At 36.4% G+C, this 19,169-nt stretch overlaps 1 protein-coding gene across 1 annotated transcript; it reads left to right on the plus strand.

Annotated features, from left to right (window-relative positions):
• Positions 1-478: 478 nt before the first annotated feature.
• apmap (adipocyte plasma membrane associated protein) lies at positions 479-18,462 on the plus strand. The gene is made up of 9 exons (XM_039690484.2): positions 479-758; positions 898-1,014; positions 4,796-4,911; positions 5,220-5,312; positions 8,744-8,860; positions 9,005-9,179; positions 9,357-9,491; positions 11,440-11,632; positions 17,164-18,462. Exons 1-9 carry the CDS (start codon positions 667-669, stop codon positions 17,371-17,373), a joined length of 1,248 nt encoding a protein of 415 aa, XP_039546418.1. The 5' UTR covers positions 479-666; the 3' UTR covers positions 17,374-18,462.
• Positions 18,463-19,169: the final 707 nt, after the last annotated feature.

Genomic DNA, 19,169 nt, shown 5'->3' on the forward strand with positions numbered 1-19,169 from the left:
TAGTACATGTTAATATTACTTAGTACAAAATGTATAATTACAGTGTAACAAAGACACCTTCAATAAAGTGTAATCGCACTTTCTTTTACAGTCCTATTCTCAATGTACAAACTATGTACTTATTATAAATAATTTACTTATTATAAATAAAATAAAGTGTAACCCAGAGTGTTTTTATTTATTATGTATTAATGTGTTCTGTTGTTACAAGATTAAAGAGTTGTGTTCCAATGATATTTAAAGCAGCCTATTTGACGTGTACAAGCCACAAGCTCAGCATATTAACCATAATTTCTTGATTCAGTCGTGTATTTATTCTTAAAAATGCTTTATTTATTTGGTTGTTTATTAATAGCAACATTTAATTTACTGTAAGCAGTTTCAGTCGTTTTGCTGCCTTTCTAAAAAAAAAAAGCAACTAAAAAACTTTTAATTTGAAAGAATATCCCTTGTGTCGCTGAAAGTGTTTCATCGTTTCTCCGCTCACACGTCACTGACTGCTGTCGAGAACGCGCGTGGGTCGCGTGCACGTCATTATGAACTGCGCTGGCTTTGGGGTGTTGTGAATAAATTCTTCGTTTTTTGGACCAGCGTTTATTTAGCCTTATGTTTTAGTGAACGTAGCGGTGAAACAGAGAGAGAGAGAGAGTCGACACAACAACAAAAATGAATGAGCCCGAGGGACTGCGGTTCAGGAGGTTAAACAGACCTCAAATAATTACTGACGAAACCCATGAACCCCAGTACAAAAACACAAGGTAAGACATACCTACCTGCCTTCATTGCTTACTTGGAAACATGTGTATGCACTTGATTAATTTGAATTAAATTTAATTGATGTGAAATGTGTCCTTGTCTGATAATTGTATACCATGTTGTTCTGTTTGTGCGTTGCAGCACTTACAGTGGGAAGGTGTTTCGTGTGACGTTACTCTCACTGGTGGCTTTCCTGCTTTTCCCACTGCTGGTCCTTATTTTCCTGATTGATTCTCCCATTCAACCAGAGGCCTTCAGGTGAGCTTTATACTCTCACAGAGATTTACACCTTTAGCATGGTAAACACATGTCACTACTCACAGTATTGCAGACATTTAGGGTTTCCTCAGGATACAAGTTAATATAAAAACTAATGGAAATATACATTTTCTAGATACACTTAACTCTTGAATAATGAATTGGATCGAAATCAGTAAATGACTAAATGGATGCATGTAAAATAGGATATTACTCAGGCAAAGGTGTGTAATGATGTAGTGGTTGCAGAGAGGAGTGTACAGGTGGGACGTTGTGAAATACCTTCATTGTTAAGAAACCATGAGTTATTGACATTGGTCCTACTCCGTGTTTATTGCTTAATGTCAGTTGTAATGTTTATTACAAAATGGCAAAAAGAACTTCCTGTAATATTTTGTTGCCAAGCTGGAAATGTTGCAATTTCAAAGAAGCCCAATTCAAAAAGTAAAATGCTTTAATTTTAAAAACTGCCTTCTTTTAGACTTCATGTGTTCAGTTTTAATTGTTAAAGGATTTTTTGACCCCAAAATGAAAATGTTATCTTTTAAGCATGCCGATGTCTTTCCAACCCTTTATAAAGATTTACAATATAGCTTACCTTCTGCTTTCCACATAACTAAAGCGGAGGGCGATTTATACGGCCATATATATATATATATATATATATATTAGGATTTAATTGTAATGCAGTGAAGTAAACCTGTGTGGGAAGAGTTCAGATGCAAAAACCTTAAGTTTTCTATTAAATTCTATTAAATCAAGTTTTCTTTAAATGAGCATTTTTTCATTTGTATTTAACAAATTCAGCTGTCTTGCTGCAATGTGTGCAGAAACCTCTAAATTCATCTCTGTGGACAATAACACATGGTAAACAGTTGCAAAATCACTAAAGATGCGACTGGAAACATTGCAAATGATTTAAAAATTTTAAAAATCCTGTCATTGCCACTGTAACAATGCACACACACACACACACACACACACACACACACACACACAAACACACACACAAACACAGAGAGAGAGAGAGAGAGAGAGAGAGAGAGAGAGAGAGAGAGACATTAACTGGTAAGACTGCAACAGCAAATTTAATTGTGAGAATATGCAAAAATAAATAAATAAATAAAAATACAAAAGAGACTCTCAAATGCAACACACACACACAGAAAATTAACTTAATTAGCATTATTTTATGTTTATATCTGTTCAATCATAATTGCTATTCCCTTCTGAAGTTTTTATTACTTATTGAATGGATTAAAATTATTAAAAATACCAATTTATTGCAAAATGTCTGTATAAAATGTTTTGAATTTTCTCTAACCATCCCTTATTTTGTTCAATTATTTGAATGATCAAATACTGAGTAACAAAAATGTTTGCATTTTGTTCCCTTTCTAACCAAATGCTATAGTTTGATTGTAATCATTATGCAAAACCTGATACTTATCTAAAAAAAATTGTTTAAAAAAAGTAGTATTTTCGGATATCTAAATAATAATAAAAAAACCCCGGATAAGATAGAGAAATCATGTCTAAAACAACAAAGGAATCAAAAGGCCTTTCTATGTATTTATTTAGGAAGCTATAGGCAGCCTACAGGCTGGTACAGGACATTGCACACATGTAACTATTTTTTAAAGCCACCTGATGGCGCTCTTCTACTTGAACATTTTTTTGTTAGGCTGCACTCTATTTTCATGTGAAATATTGCATTTATTGAAAAAAATAATTAAATATAAAATAAAAAAATATATGTATTATTCTAATGGAAAAAAATAGCTCATAAACATTATATAGTTAATGCAAAGTATCGTAAAAAATTCTTAATAATAATCAGAAAATGTTATAGAACAAAATATATTTGAATGGTTATCCTGGGAAAAAATAAAGTTACATTTTTAAAGCTTCGTCCTTTTTTGACCGGGAGGAAGCTAAGTGTAACCCATTTACGAAGAAGCCCGTGGAAATCCCGCCATGATTAAGGTTACGGGTAGGTTTAGGGATCAGTGTTTGATGTAGGAAATCAATACTGTGATGCACATGACCAATAAAATCTTTAGATTCAGCTGCAGGGCGGGATTTCCGCTGAAGAAGTTCGGGGGTAAAAAATCGCACGAAAAAGAACAGCAGCATCCCGAGGGTGGCCCATCATGAGAGAGATGGCATTGGAGACTATGTAATACAGAGATTATGTATCTCGTTATGTTATCTGCGCAATTAATATTTATTTACCACCCAACCCCACCATTCAGATCTCCCGTATTTAGGAATCCAAATGTTGACCGGTATGTACATGCAACTTATGTAACAAGGACACTGTAAAATAAAGTGTTGCCAATAATCTTTTCTCTAAAATGTTTTATAAAACCAAACCAATACGTCTAAAAAAGTTGAAAATCCAAATTTGATATCGCAAAAATTGAAGTTTAGGCGTAATACCAACAATAGCCACCAGATGACAACCACACTCCACTGACTTTTTTTTTCTATTCGTTCTTCACCGTGTCTCTTCTATCACAAAACAATCTCCATGTATGCCACCCTTGACAATGTATTTTGTCAAGATTAGAAAAAAATTGATTATAAGAGATTATTTAAATTTTGTAAAATGAAAGAAATGAAACGCTAGGAGGAGGAGGAGCCTGCTAAAAGGTTGTAAAGTACCCTTTCCATTGTATCGTAATGTCCGATTTCAAAACGGTTTTCAGTGGATGAATTTTGAGTTTTTAAGCTTTTGAAAAATAGTTAAAGGTGCTGTATGCAACGTTTAGCGACCTCAGAATGCAACAAGAGCGCTCGTGCTCGTGCTCAATCTCAAGAGCGAGCAATCATTCACTACCAGCCACACGGAGACTTTTAACGCAACGCGAAATTATCACACATGCTGGAAACTAATGTATACTCCCACTGCAGGTACAATAATAGCCTACTTTTATCAGCTTGACGTTGAAGTAATGCTCTGTGCTCGTACCATGATCATAATGTTACAATAAACTGCATTTAGTATAGCAGAAGCCATTTCTCTAACTATTCGTGTATCTTTCACAATCAGCAATGTCAACACAGGTGAATGTATAATATGATAATGAAAACGGTTAGTGAACTAAACTGAACAGTTTCAGTGTATCAGTAAGATCGTAGGAAGTAACAATACTGTAGTGAACGTGTCTGGAAATGTGTATAAACAATATGGTAGTGGGATGACGACATTAGTCAGTACGTTAGATCTAGTAAATAAAATAAGTTTAAAATATATATATATATATATAAATCAGGCGATATATCGTAATATCGGATTTTCAAACCAACAAATATTTGTATTGGTATCGGCCTTCAAAATCCTTTATTCTTTAGTTTCATTTCAGTTTTACTTTTGGGGTAATTTATTTTAGCTCTATTTCAATTAATAAAAAAATATTGCTACAGGGAGTTTATGTAAATTAAGTCACTTGTGGCATGAAAGGTGTCCTTATTTGTTTTTTAATAAAAAATAGACCAACATTTGTGAGCCGTGGTGCTGTCGAAATGTTCTTGAGTCAAGACAAAATCCAATATAAATATTCATCTTAAGTCAAGCCGGACTGTGCGTTCTCATTTCTTTTTTAGTTCTGACAATGGTTAATAATTGATGCCTCTGCAGTTGATATGTAGGGCATTTCATCTCCTCCAGCTTTCTGCTGAAAGAACGACTTCCAGTTCAGTTCTTCTCAACGTTCCTGAACATGAAGCTTAATTAAAGATCTTTTTTTTTTTTTGCCCTCTTGTGTTTAATATTTAGTCTCAATGAACCGCCTCTTATGACTGGCTGTTACGAGCCCAACCTGAAACTCAGACAGGCAGAGCGACTGTTCGAGGAGCGGCTCATCGGCCCAGAATCCCTTGCCAATATTGGAGGTCAGTGTTTGCAAAGCATTGCAGTTAAAACTTGACCTTTCACCTAGTCTGCCGCAGCTGTTTGGCAGTGTGTGCCCTGAGAGATAAACTGCGGTTGTACTTGCCAATATAGGTAAAAGTTGAGTTGACTTGGAGTGTGTTGTTGAATTTTTGAATTGCACGCTTGCACACTCTGACAATATATAAGGAAGTATGAAGATCTTAAGATATAAATGAGTATATGTAGATCTTAATATTGATCTTTAAATATATTTAAAAATTGCTTTAATGACAATATGCAATGCCTCTAAATCATCCTTGTTTTGTAGATGTTTTGTACACTGGGACGGCTGATGGAAAGATAGTCAAAATTGAGGGAAAGAACATTCATGTATTAGCAACACTTGGCAAGCCACCATGTGGTAAGAAAACCAACAATACTGGACCGTTTCCTCAAACACTGCGTAATGTGGGATTTCAACAGAAGTGACCTTGTCTTTTGAAATGCTGAATTGTTGCCGACACTCGCTATTTTATTAATAAATTAAAATGTTCAGACAATCTCCCTGCTGTTATTTTACCTGACACATTCGTAATCATTACATTTGCCGGTGAGCTTTTAAATGTGTAAATACATTTTATGTGTTCATTAAATTGAAACTTTCTTATAACATGATGCTGGTATCATTGTAAAGATAAACCATTAGTGATGTCATTACCTGGTAGAATTATGTTTAAGAAAAAAAAAAACTAAATGCTAATAATTCTTGTCATGGGATTCAAACTCATCCATCGAAATACAATCAATGGAAAATTGTTTACTAAAACTATTTTACCACCACAGCAAGCGGACGGATCTTAATCTTTTCAAATATTGTTTTTTGTAGCCTAATGTTTCATGATGACACTGCGCTCATGTTGCCTCACGCTCGCATGCTGATTTAGCCTCATCTGTGTGAACAAACAAATGACCTACATAAATAAGCCCTCCATTGAGCTGAGTCATTACAGGTTTTTTTATTTATTTTTTTCACGCTGGTACCGTTGTCAAGAGGTACATTTTTTTAAAAATCAACACACAACAGATCATCAAAAGTGCATGTCCTTTTTTCCTATAATTTTAGTACGTTTTCAATGTTAGGACAAAACAAAAATCACAAAATATCCTTCACACAAGCGTTTCATCTACCTTTCATTCATAACTGCCTTTCATAATGCTTACTATCGAACTCATTTGCATCTTTTTTTATTCCGTTGAATACATTTGTCTATCATTTAATCCAACTGATTTGTTTTTAAAGAAATATAGCTGTAAGGGGTCCCAATGAAAGCTTTATATCACATTTTGCAAGAGTGAGTATGTTATGAGTATGACTCAGCTCAATAAATCAGCTTATTTATTTGGGTCATTTGTTTGTTCATTGAATACTAAGTGATGAGTATAATGTCGCACAATATTTGGGTGTTTTGATGAGAACGTGTCACTGTGTCATAAATGTATTCAGGCTGTATCAGCATGTGAGTGTGAGGCACAAATAAATAAAATCATAAAATATTAGGCTACAGAAAAGCTTATTTGAAGATCAAGATCTGTTTGTGGTGGTAAAGTAGTTAAATCGATAGAATACGCTAATGTTGTGTTGCTTGTGTTTTGATGGACGAGTTTGAATCCTGTAACAAGAATGACTTTATAAACTTTTTAAAAAATGTGTTAACCTAAAAGTACTTCTGCTGTTCCTAGGTAATGTCACTAACATAACTAATGTTTTATCTTTACAATGATGTAAGTCATGTTGTATGAAAATTTAATTGTAATGAACGCACTGCACAGGTTTTTCAAATTGACGAATCTGTGGCCAATCGTTGTTCACATCTGGCGTAAAGTCACTTAAAGGAGAACTCCAGCGCAAAATGAACCTTTGGTCTAATAAAACATCGATACCTAGTCAATCGTTCTCTGAGATTTGTTTTCATGATCGAATGTAAAGAGTTTTATCTCTAAAAACTGTTTAGCATATAATGCTAGTAGCAGGGGCATTTACTAAGTGAAAAGAAATCGCTAGTTTATACCACTAACAAGGCTCAAAATAGCCCCACACAAAATAGCCCCATACTTCGCGTATACAGACAGGAGCCATCTTAGAAAATAGTCTCAATAAGTCGAACCATGAATGCCGTTCACACAGTTCAGAAGTTCGCTGAGCTTCATACAGTTCAGCTCACTCAGCACGACGTTCGTGGTTTGACTTGTCGTGACCGTTTTCCAAGATGGCTCCTGTCTGTATACACGAAGTGGACTGTCTTCATAAAGTATCTTCTTATTAAACGGTCTGTACACTTACAAAGTTCTCAATGCTTCGTTTTGCATGTAGGGACCCTCATTATGAATTATGATACTGTGTTAGTGTGGGGATATTTTGAGCCTTGTTAGTGATATAAACTAGCGATCTCTTTTTACTTATTAATTACCCCCATTACTAGCGTTATACGCTACATTCGATTATCATGAAAACAAATCTCAGAGAACGCTTGACTAAGTACCGATGTTTTATTAAACCAAAGGTTTATTTTGTGCCGGAGTTCTCCTTAAACACATTCATCAGTTAAAGCTACAATATGTAATTTTTTTCGCCACTAGAGGCCGCATTTTCAAAACGATAACAAAGACGATATTCAAGGAGAGTGGAACTATGGGAGATGTCGTTTTCACCTTCCAGAGATGTATACAATTCACGAATCATATAAACTATATATCAGCTAATAAATTAGTTTTTGTATTACCTGTACGTTTGATCACACTATGGGGCTGTTTACACGACACGGTTTTAAAACCTTTTATGCGTTTTGGCTTTTTGTTTACACGACAACAGCGTTTTTGGGGGCCTGAAACGCTAAGTTTTGAAAACGGGTTTCAAAGTGCAAGTTTTTGAAAACGGTCTCAATGTAAACAACAAAAATGCGAATCTCTGAAGAATCTGATGTCATGCACATGCATATTACATGTTCAGTCTATAGTGTTTTATCGCCATCTAATGGCCTGTCAACAGAATACAGAGTTTTTAGACGTTTTCGCGGATCTGTGTAAATCAGGATCCTTTTGACAATGGTGTCATCTGATGAATGAAAAACACAACAAAACAGTGCAATGACAAATTTTTAAGTAGGCGCTTCTACATTTTGCTTTGGTGATGGCGCAGTGGAAAAGACACATGCCTTTGGTGTGAGAGACCTGGGTTCGAATCCAGTGTGAGACACCAATATGTCCCTGAATATATATTTATAATGTAAATGGCCAATTGGCATGATCTTTGCTTTATTTTTCAATGATTCTCATAAATTGCTAACTGCACCTTTAATTTATATTTTAAATGTTCATTATTATGGTTTAGTATTTCTCTGTAATGTAGAACAGTGTTGCATATAATATTCCTTCTCAGCCCTGAAACTGAAACTATCGTAATTAAATTAATATCACAAACGTCTGACTTGTCGACTAAAGGCTTGAACCAGCCCTACTGGTAGTACATTACACTAATGTTTGTAATGCACTCATGCATTAATGTAATGTAACATTAAAGCACTACATGGACAGGTTAAAAGTGAATTTTATTACAGTAGAAGATGGCATTTTATATAATGGATGACTGTACTCCTTTCTTCTCGCTGGCTGTGTTTAAACTGCTGACACTGCGGAAACAAACATAAAGTGTGATTAGAATTTTAATTTTAGCTCACGCATTTTGTTCCATCAAGCAAATCAAGTTATTAAATAACTGAGTTATGTTAGATATGATTGAGAATTCCAGTATCAAATTCTACTATCATTAATGATTTTTTTTTTCCTAATTCAAAGGCTCTCATGAGCATGAACACACTTGTGGACGTCCTCTGGGAATCCGCGTGGGACCCAATGGCACCTTGTTTGTCACTGATGCCTATTTGGGACTGTTTGAGGTCAACCCTGTCACAGGTAAGGAAAGAGAATACACATATTCTGTTTTAAAAAGTCAGTACTCATTTATAGGGTTATACCACTCCTCTAACAACAGTTCTCGGTGTCCACGTCTGTCAAGAACACAAAGAACAATGAACAATGTCTCGTTTTGACTCTTAGGTGAGGTACAATCTCTGGTGAGCACAGGGAAGATGATCGGTGGTCGACGTCTGGGCTTTGTGAATGATCTGGATGTTACTCAGGATGGGAAAAAGGTGTACTTCACTGACTCCAGCAGCAGGTGGCAGCGCAGAGACTTCATGCACCTGATCATGGAGGCCACAGCAGATGGACGGTAAGTGGGACATGAAAGATTCAGTGGCACAGCTGATTTTCAGTGCATTTCATGGGTTTTCACACTTGACCGTTGTATTGGTTGGAACATTGCGCATAGTTTCTGAATCACTGCTTGTTTTCACTCGCAGTTATGTTTTAGTACGGTGACTGATGTTGCTCATTTGTTTTTTTTCAGTGTGCTTGAGTACGATACAGAGAGCAAGGAAGTTTCCGTGATGATGGAGAACCTGAGGTTTCCTAACGGCATCCAGCTCTTCCCTGATGAGGAGTCTGTTCTAGTGGCTGAAACCACAATGGCGAGAATAAGGAGGTGATACTCGCCGTACCGTTTATATTCTGTTACTTTGGTCGTTTTTAAAATTATTCTAATCAAAACCAACTGAACAAGAGCTATGTTCATTCTGTTTTTACTATTTCTATAGTATATATACTGTGCACAAGCGTTCAAAAGCTTGACGTAAGATAAAATAAAAAGGAAATTCATATTTTTATTCTGCAAGGATGCATTAATTTGATATTTTTTAAGTCAAAGTTTTTAAATATTAAAACAATTTGCAGTTTCGAATGAATGCTGGAGTTTTTTAACTTTCTATTTTTAAGAGTCCTGAAAATAATACAAAAATATTAAGCTGCATGACAAAATTAAGTGTTTGAATGATTTTTGAAGGATTCAGCTTTGCATCACAGGAATAAATTACATCAAATATATATAGGTGTATATATATATATATATATATATATATATATATATATATATGCACATAACTCACAATCTCACAACATTACTGTTTTTACTTAAGCCTATTTTTGATCAATGCAGCCTGAGACTTCTTTCAAATTATTTTTTTTTACTTTTTTACTTCTTTCAAATTATTATTAGCTTTGCATCACAGGAATAAATTACATCAAATATATATATATATATGCACATAATATTATATCAACAAACTCTCAATCTCACAACATTACTGTTTTTACTTAAGCCTATTTTTGATCAATGCAGCCTGAGACTTCTTTCAAATTATTTGAAAAATCCTAACTTTTGAACCATAATGTATTTGTATCCCTCATGGCAAATTTCACATCTTTGACTTTAGAGATGCTCATGTTTGCTTTCTAATACAAATCCGACTAATAATTAGCTGTTCTGTGCTTCACTTCCACCTATATTTCAGTAAACTCTGATTGTCCAGTGTAATTGTAAGCGTGTCCCTCCCTCTAGGCTGATTCATTATCAGGTCAGCTAGAACACATCCGTTCTCCCTGTCACTGCTTTATCGCCTCACAGCTGACCTCTTGAATGACATAGTCCTCATTCACAGCTACATGACGTCTCATGTCTGCTAGAGGCACGGGCCGTTCTGCTCACCTGGATGAATGATGAGTGCATGCAGTTGCCAAGGCAACAGGCTCCATCGTTAAGCTTCCTGTGTGGAGAGATGCATAGCATGTTTGCTCTTACTAAAGCTAGTGTGGTCTCCGTGCTCCAGATGGTTTAATATTAATGTTCTTTCCCTTTACCTCTGTACAGATCAAACATTATCAAAATGATTCCAGTTCGCACGGATGCGTGGAAGAGACTAAAATTCTGTATTATGAAGGCCAGACAAGACAAGTAATTGGATGATGTCAGTTTGTTGAAAAAGACTACGCCCCCACGCACATATATATTCAAAAAAAAATTTCAGAACTTGCACCTTGAAACACATTTCAAATTACACCGTCGTTGTGCAGATGAGCTGCTAGAATGCATTAAAAGTATTCTGCTTTCAGTTAAAACGGTGTCGTGTAAGCGGTCCCTAAATTAATAACTAATGATCTTTGCAATGGAAGTGAATCAATCAAAAACTAACTTTAGCTGGACAATAACTTTATTCAAGAGCTGTTGTCAAGCCAAAACAATCTAGGTTACTGTAATTTCACTGTAAAGCTGCTTTGAAACAATCTTTATTGAAGGTGACTACTTTAACCCTGTGGTGATCGGGGATGGTCTGGTTAAATCAGTAGAAACAGTGCTGAGTAAAAATAACTCCCAGATTAACTGAGGTTATGTTAATTAAAAATGAGACAATGTTGCCAAAAGATTATTATTGTTTGGTTAGTGTATTACAATGTATTGGAACCAGATTTGTTCAATTCTTAACAAATCAAATGTCGATAGTCTTAAAATCTTGACTTGTCGGTTTAGCTGATGTATCGTTCTGTCACTTCTTATGTTCAGCTCTACATATTGAATGTTTACTTTGTTGTCTTCACAGAGTTCACGTTTCTGGCCTCAATAAAGGAGGAATGGATACCTTTATAGACAACCTCCCAGGATTCCCTGACAACATTCGACGCAGTTCTTCAGGAGGATACTGGGTGGCCATGTCTGCTGTGCGACCCAACCCCGGCTTCTCTATGCTGGACTTCCTGTCTCAAAGACCCTGGATAAAGAAGTTCATATTTAAGGTAAGCTGCCATTTAGAAGTATAATAAAATCTTGTTATACCAATTAAAAAAAATGTTATACCAATGTTTTGTTTTTTTAATAAAACTAAATGTGTTTTAATGATTTTTGTTTTCTTATTTATATTTATCTAATTATTACTAATTAATTTATTTTTTATAACAATTAATAATAAACAATGTCTGAGTAATAAATCATGTTTCAAATGACAAATACATAGACATACGTTTATGTAGATGTTTATTTAAATACTTGAAAATTTGAGTGAAAAATGTAACTGAAAAATCTCTTTTCAAACTGACAAATATATAGACATTTATTGCTTTTTATGTAAACAGTTTAAACATAGTTAATTGTAACAGTAAAATAACAAATAAATCATTTTTAAAATTGACAAATAGATATATAAAACAAGAAAATAAATGGACCCATTTATAAAAAGGTTCTCGAGACCCACAAATTTTGTCATTTTGTTGCACTCCATCCTGCTGTTTTTCTTAATAGAGTGACAGTCGGTTCTGGAAGTAAAATCTGCATTCATTTTCTCCATAGGAAAATTGAGTTTAAGCTATAACTTATAAACCTTTAAAGACCTACTGTGAGCTATGAGCTTGTTAATCTATGGTATTTGCCATCAGCCAGCATTATTTTTATTATTAGCTTATTTTTTTAAATAATTGTGTTAAACTGCAGAATGTGTGTGAAAACTACATTATCCATGATGCTGAACAAAAAAATGACACCAATCAGAGAGTCGAAAAAAGCAACACTTACCAAAAGATCTCTTTATTTCCGCCCAGTCCCATGAAGCACTATGAATAATCGGGTCTCTTTAAAAATACTTAAAGGTGCATTGCGTAAGTCTGTGAGTTTTTGCAGAACTACGTCCCCTCTGGAGACAAGCGAAACTGCAACCAGAGGTGTGCACGCTCATGGACCACGCACACGCATCCTTGCACGAGCTGTTCATAACCAAAGGAGCATCAGCTGCACAAATCTTTTGTTACAGTCATGTCTTCAGAGGTAATTAAGTTATAAATCTGCAAGTCATTTTAAATATGTGAAAGGAAAGGCATTTGAGTAAATTACACACTTGTGTAAGAGGAAAACGGGGGTAGTAGAAAACTTCGGTTTTTGTTTCCATCTATCTCCGTGTTGAACTGTTTTATGCAGTCCTTCCAGAAAAACTAGTTTTTTTGTGATTGTTGCGGGCAAAAATCCTTGATTACGCGGCTCGTTTTCTTTAATAATGCGATGTAATATGCAGGATATTTATGCAGTTTTATGCGATGAAATTGCGGGAACTTGCAAAAATTGCGGAAACTTGCAAAAACTGCGGGAATTTGCAAAAATTGCGGGAACTTGCAAAAACTGCGGTTTGATAAAGTGATTCCCCCAACACCCTGTTCTCACTAGGCTACCTACTACCTTAATGTAAAGAGTCATTTCGTATTACGTCCTTTGATAAGCAAGCATACTACATCATAGAAAGTGCTGGGAATATTTAATTTCTCATCTTGTTTTATTTCAGACTATAACGAGTGTAAATAAGGTGTGGCCCCTTTAAGAGCTGCGCGCTCCCTGTTGAACCTGTTGCAGTGTTATATGTGCGCCTCAAACACCCCATGTGTGCGGGTAATTTCTGTTTGATGTCAAAATTTCTATTTTGTTTATTAAGTAATGATGTGACGGTAGAACGTGTGACAGACAGTTATACGAGTTCGATTTGTGAGATGTCAATCGCCTCCGTGAGTCTGTCTGGCCTCTGCAATAACTTCAGCTGTGAGCTATCCCGATTCCCGTCGCGTAATTGCGTCACTTCATAACCAGTGTTGCCACAGTTACTTTGAAAAAGTAACTAAGTTACTTTACAAGTTACTTGATTTTAAAAGTAACTAAGTTACTTACAAGTTACTTTTATTAGTTACATTCAGCAGTTGCCGACAACACGACCTCAACATAAAAAAACACACGACGTCAACATAAAAATTATAACCGGTTTTGCCAACATTCACTTTATTGGAAGTGTATTTTTAACAGTAACATCAACAATCTATCTCCTGTCATTGAAAGTTTAGCTTAAAAACTATTTCCTGAAAAAAAGTCTTTCTTGACTTAACTTAAGTCTTTCTTCACCTCACTTAACATAAATACTTGTTTTTATAAAAAATAAAATAAAGACAGCCTTTCTTGTCTTCACTTAACATAAATACTTGTCTTTATAAAAATTTTAAATATAGACTATAAAATTTCTTGACCTGACATATTTAACAGTTAACACTGTGACAACTTACTATTTATAATCTGCATTTTTTATTTTTTTATCTTTATTTTTTATCTTATGTTTAATCCCATGTTATGAGTTAATGAGAGAGGCGAGTAAAACCAGTGGTTGTACATCATTAACAGAAGCTTCTCAAACCTCTCGGGTTGAAACGAAGGCGACCGTGTTTAATCGCAGCATTTCCTCCACAACAAACTGCCCGACCAACTTCTTCAACTCCCCCCACTTACTGGTTTTGCAACGAAGTCCAGCTTTTGCTTTTGTGGTGGGGAACCTGCTCTCTGCTTCGCATCACCTGGCGTGACTTGCTCTGTAAGTTTGGCTGTGCGGTGCTGCGAATCCAAATGTTTTTTGTTTGTTTTGGTAAATTTGACGAAGTGTTTCTGTAGGTAGATAACACTTTGTCACCGCCAGCAGTTTACAACGGACCTTAATGTTGCCGTCTTTAGCTGAGACAAACTCAAAATAGTGACTGTATTTCCAGCTAGAAAAAGCGCATCTCTCTCCTCCCTCCAACGTTGTTTACATTTGTGTCGCTGCGTGCGTGGTACACGTGACGTGAACCTCATGCTGAAAACGTGACTTGTCGCGCACACTCCCCGAGATGCAAGAAGAAATAAATATATGTATTTACTAAGGAAAATTACAAAAATAGTAACGCACAGTGACCTGGATAAGTAACTTTAATCTGATTACTGGTTTCGAAATAGTAACGCGTTATATTACTCGTTACTGAAAAAAGGGGTCAAATTAGAATAACGCGTTACTTAGTAACGCGTTACCGGCATCACTGTTCATAACATTCCCATGGAAACAGGGGGAAATGGCTGCTCTTGCATGAAGCAAACACAACATTTTTCAACTTTCTGCTAAGATATATGTGACTTTTTTGCAACGAAAATGCGAGGATTATGAAATCATGCAAACCCCGCATATTTTGAACGGAAATCTGCAATTTATGCGGCGAAAGTGCGATGTATTTGAAAAAATGCGGCCCCCGCATAAATATGCGGACTTTGGCTGATTTTACATTGAATTCAGCGATCACATAATCACGTTTTTCTGGAGGCACTGATTATGGAAACACGTTCATGAACAATATACAGTAAGTTATTACTTCGTACGGGACCCGTTTGAGCCCTAGAGCAAACCGTAGATCTCTCCATTTGTTGAAAGCTTCCCGATGTTGACTCTCGTCTTATTCCGACGCCTGGCACTAGACAACAGTTTGATTTTCTTTGTCTTATGTGGAGTTTGCGTTGGGGTTTGGAATGAACTACAAGCCGGTCTCTTTGAATCCATCTTCTACTTTTGTCGAAAGTTGACTAAAGTTTTGTCGCTCGAGTTGTCTTCGCTGATACTGACAATGGTGGCGAATACACAAACCTGCCAGACATAGCCAGGCGAGCATGACGTCACGCCCAGTTTCAAAAATCGAGCCCGAATCCCTCTTATTTATTGTGCTGTACACGATTATAGAGGCGATCGCAGTGATCAGAAAAGGGCTCATTTAGCCCATCAGGCAATTGTTTAAGCATGTATGGGTTAGAAAAAAAGGTATTTTTAACTTGAAATGTTGCATAATGCACCTTTTAAACATTTGTGTGTAGGCTATATGTCTATAATTGAATGTAATTTGATTGTGCTGTTCGCAATGCTTCATGGGATTGTAGTTTTCCTCACTAAAGCAAAGTGCACAGTCTTGTACCCATATATTCTTGTCCCGACTTTTTTAAAAACTGTTTTTGCTTCAAATAAAAATTTGTAGTGTTCCTATTCACCTCGTAAAAAATAATAATAATAATCCCTATGGGAAAAAATACTTCTCAAACCAGTGCCAGTGAAAAAGGGTGGCTGGCACTGTTGTACTAGAACCATTCTTAAGTGAGCACCTCTTAGGAAACATGTTGTCTGGTTAATTAATTGCTAATTAGGGCCCGAGCACTAACAGTGCGAGGACCCTCTTGAAACTGTTAGGGTTTTTTCTTTTTTCTGCAAAGTAAGCGCCATTTTCGGGGCTGCAACATGCTCAAAAAGTCAACAAATTTGGCACTCATGTCAGGACTGGTGAAAAATTTCGTATTTTGTGGGTTCACAGATGGGCGGGGCAAAATGGCTGGCTAGCGCCACCTAGAAAATTGGAAAAAATTAGCCCCTCGTCCACGTTCAACCTACATGCATGAAATTTGGTGGGGACATGTATCATTTCAAGACACACAAAAAAGCCTCAAGAACCCATACCCTAAACTCGACAGGAAGTCCGCCATTTTTAATTTGGCGACCGATTTGGGACGATTTACACACTCCGTACTTTAACAAACTCCTCCTAGGGATTTAGTCGGATCAACTTTAAATTTTTGCTGTACCTTCTAAAGGCATTGACGACATAAAGTTGTGCTATCTGCGCATTTTCGTCGATGATTCGCCATGAAACAGGAAGTTGTAGTAACTTGGCTGTAAATGCCCAGATCTGCACGAAATTTTACACATTTGACAAGAGTCCCGCCCTGAATAAATCTACATGATGACATTCACCCCCAGTCATAGCGCCACCTGCTGGCAACAGGAAGTGACTTTTAATGAAGCAGCCCCCGCCGCATGTTTGACTGGCGTGTACGAAATTTCTGTGGTACATCTACCATGTCCAGACGCACAGAAAAGTCTCTTGGAGCGAAGCCTTAAACTCAACAGGAAGTCGGCCATTTCTAATTTTACCGCCATTTTTGAATGATTTACTCATTACGTACTTTAACGAACTCCTCCTAGGGATTTAGTCAGATCGACTTCAAATTTCTGCTGTGCCTTTTTAAAGGCATTGACGATGTAAAGTTGTGCTATCTGCACGTTTTCGTCGATGGGCGTGTCCGTGGCGTCGATGATTCGCCATGAAAGAGGAAGTTGTAGTAACTTGGCTGTAAATGCCCAGATCTGCACAAAATTTTACACATTTGACAAGAGTCCCGCCCTGAACAAATCTACATGGCGATATTCACCCACAGTCATAGCGCCACCTAGTGGCAAGAGGAAGTGACCTTTAAAGAAGCAGCGAAAAATTTCACAGCCGCACCGGCTGAGCCGCAGAATATGCAACGCGGCCGCCTCACACCCCAACGCGCTACAGGTGCGAGGGCCCGCCCATCGCTGCTTGCAGCTTTAATTTTGATTATATTTTTTGTAATGGTGTTTTTACACATTCCGACTCAATATATGTCTGAAATAGATCTGCTTTCCCATGTTTTGTGTTCTCAGCTCTTCAGTCAAGAAACTCTGTTGAAGTTTGTGCCGCGCTACAGCCTGGTGGTGGAGCTTCAGGACGGTGGAACGTGCGTTCGTAGCTTTCACGACCCACACGGCATGGTGGCGGCTTACATCAGCGAGGCACATGAGTACAACGGCTACTTGTATCTGGGCTCCTTCCGCTCCCCTTATCTGTGCAAGCTGGATCTGAGCAAAGTGTGAAACATGCCAGAGAACACGTCACAATCCTGACAGATGCTCAGCTTGAGTCATTTCACTGTGGCTTCCAAACAGATCCCGAAGCAATTAACACAAGAACACTTATCAAATTCTTCCATATTATAGTCAACATATGACCAAACACAGTCCCTTCATTTTATCCCATCCTCTTTATTTAGGTCTGACAGATGCCTGTTTTTGTTCCATTAACCTGTGGTGGGTGACTTTCTTTTTTTAGAGATGTGTGGTGCATAATAAGCTCTCTGGTAGCGTGTTTTTTTTTTTTTTTTTATCAAAAGATGTGCCATTACTATTTTTATTTTTCTCCCTTGTGACAGAAATAGTCGTTTCTGTACTTGTTTTATTTGCACTGATCATCATCTGGTCCTTAAAATAGAGCTGCCAACTGTTTCTCTTATAAAGGCGCTGTGATACAAATCAAGACGACCTATAAAAACTAGAACTCCTGTGGGTGGCCGCATAAGGATGTTGTTTTGGGGAAGTGAAAGAGTATTTTCATTTGATTATAATATGAATCTACTACAACATTACGCTAAAATTATTTCTGTTTTTAAGAATGTGTGAATGTTTTGATTTTATTTTTAATTAACAGATGGAAGGTATTATTTCCTCATTTCATTGTTGTTTGTATATGTTGCAGAAATGAGAGATGTGTCACTCTTGGCTGATAAATGCTGCTGGCTTTATAATATTTAGCACACCCTTACACAAGTATCTGTGTTTTCCATTCATACAGTAAATTAGATGATGTCTACTAATGATCAGCAATAATGCAGCGGTTTTTAACTGGTGGGTCACGGCTCATTTGATAAGACAATGGTGAAAAAAATTAGTCCTAAATTGAAATAATATATTAAATGAAACATATAATCTTGCATAATTGGGAAAGCAAAATGAATTTGCTTGACTTTTTTTATTTTTGCATTCCTGTAGTTTAAACAGTACAGCATGATGTTAGCAACGCCATGGTCATGGGTTCGATTCCCAGGGAATGCATGAACTGGGAATGGAGACAGTGCAAATCACTTTGGATTAAAGCTTCTGACAAAAGTAAGTCTTGTTGACATCAAAGATTGTGTGGATACTCGAGCTATACAATTACAATTATCTCAATTCACACCCATGTGATCTTATTACTAAATAGCAATTTGGTTATATCTATTGAACCTTTGACAACAAGTACCAGTGAACAGTCAAATCTGTGTTTTCTCTGCCGCTGACCCAGAGGGAGCAGTTGTCCTGTTCAGGTATTAAACAACTTCACAAACAGTTTTTGAACCACACAGTATCATTATTTCTGTCTAACAAGAACTCAAATGATCACAGAAGTACTGGGATAAACTTTTATATTTCAGATATAAACACTGATGTCAGTTGTCTAGACTAAAGTGCAGTTGTCTGGACTGAAGTGTAGTTGTCTGGACTGAAGTGTAGTTGTCTAGACTGAAGTGCAGTTGCCTAGTAGAGCCCGACCGATAAAGGATTTTGAAGGCCGATACAAATATTTTTGGGTTTTAAAATCCGATATTCCGATATATCAGACGATTTTTTTTATTTTTTATTATTAAATATTGTTGGATTTCACACACGTGTAAAAGAAAAGCTAACTTTTCTGCACAAGATACGTTTGATACTTTTTCTCTATGTCTAAATGTTCACTCCTCACAAGTATAACTTACATTTTACAATGCAGGGACTGTAGCTAGACATATGCTAGTTATAAATACAGTAATCATTACTTTATTTAGGCAGAAAAAGTTCATTGTTGTTTCCAAGCT

The sequence above is a fragment of the Pimephales promelas genome, chromosome 11, assembly GCF_988280905.1.
Source record: "Pimephales promelas chromosome 11, fPimPro1.hap1.1, whole genome shotgun sequence".
NCBI lineage: Eukaryota > Metazoa > Chordata > Actinopteri > Cypriniformes > Leuciscidae > Pimephales > Pimephales promelas.

What these genes read in the sequence shown, in the direction of transcription:
- apmap (XM_039690484.2), top strand. Translation starts at nt 667, where the DNA reads ATGAATGAGCCCGAGGGACTGCGGTTCAGGAGGTTAAACAGACCTCAA. An exon ending in CCCCAGTACAAAAACACAAG is followed by an intron (nt 759 to 897) that starts GTAAGACATACC and finishes TGTGCGTTGCAG; the next exon opens with CACTTACAGTGGGAAGGTGT. An exon ending in GAGGCCACAGCAGATGGACG is followed by an intron (nt 9,180 to 9,356) that starts GTAAGTGGGACA and finishes GTTTTTTTTCAG; the next exon opens with TGTGCTTGAGTACGATACAG.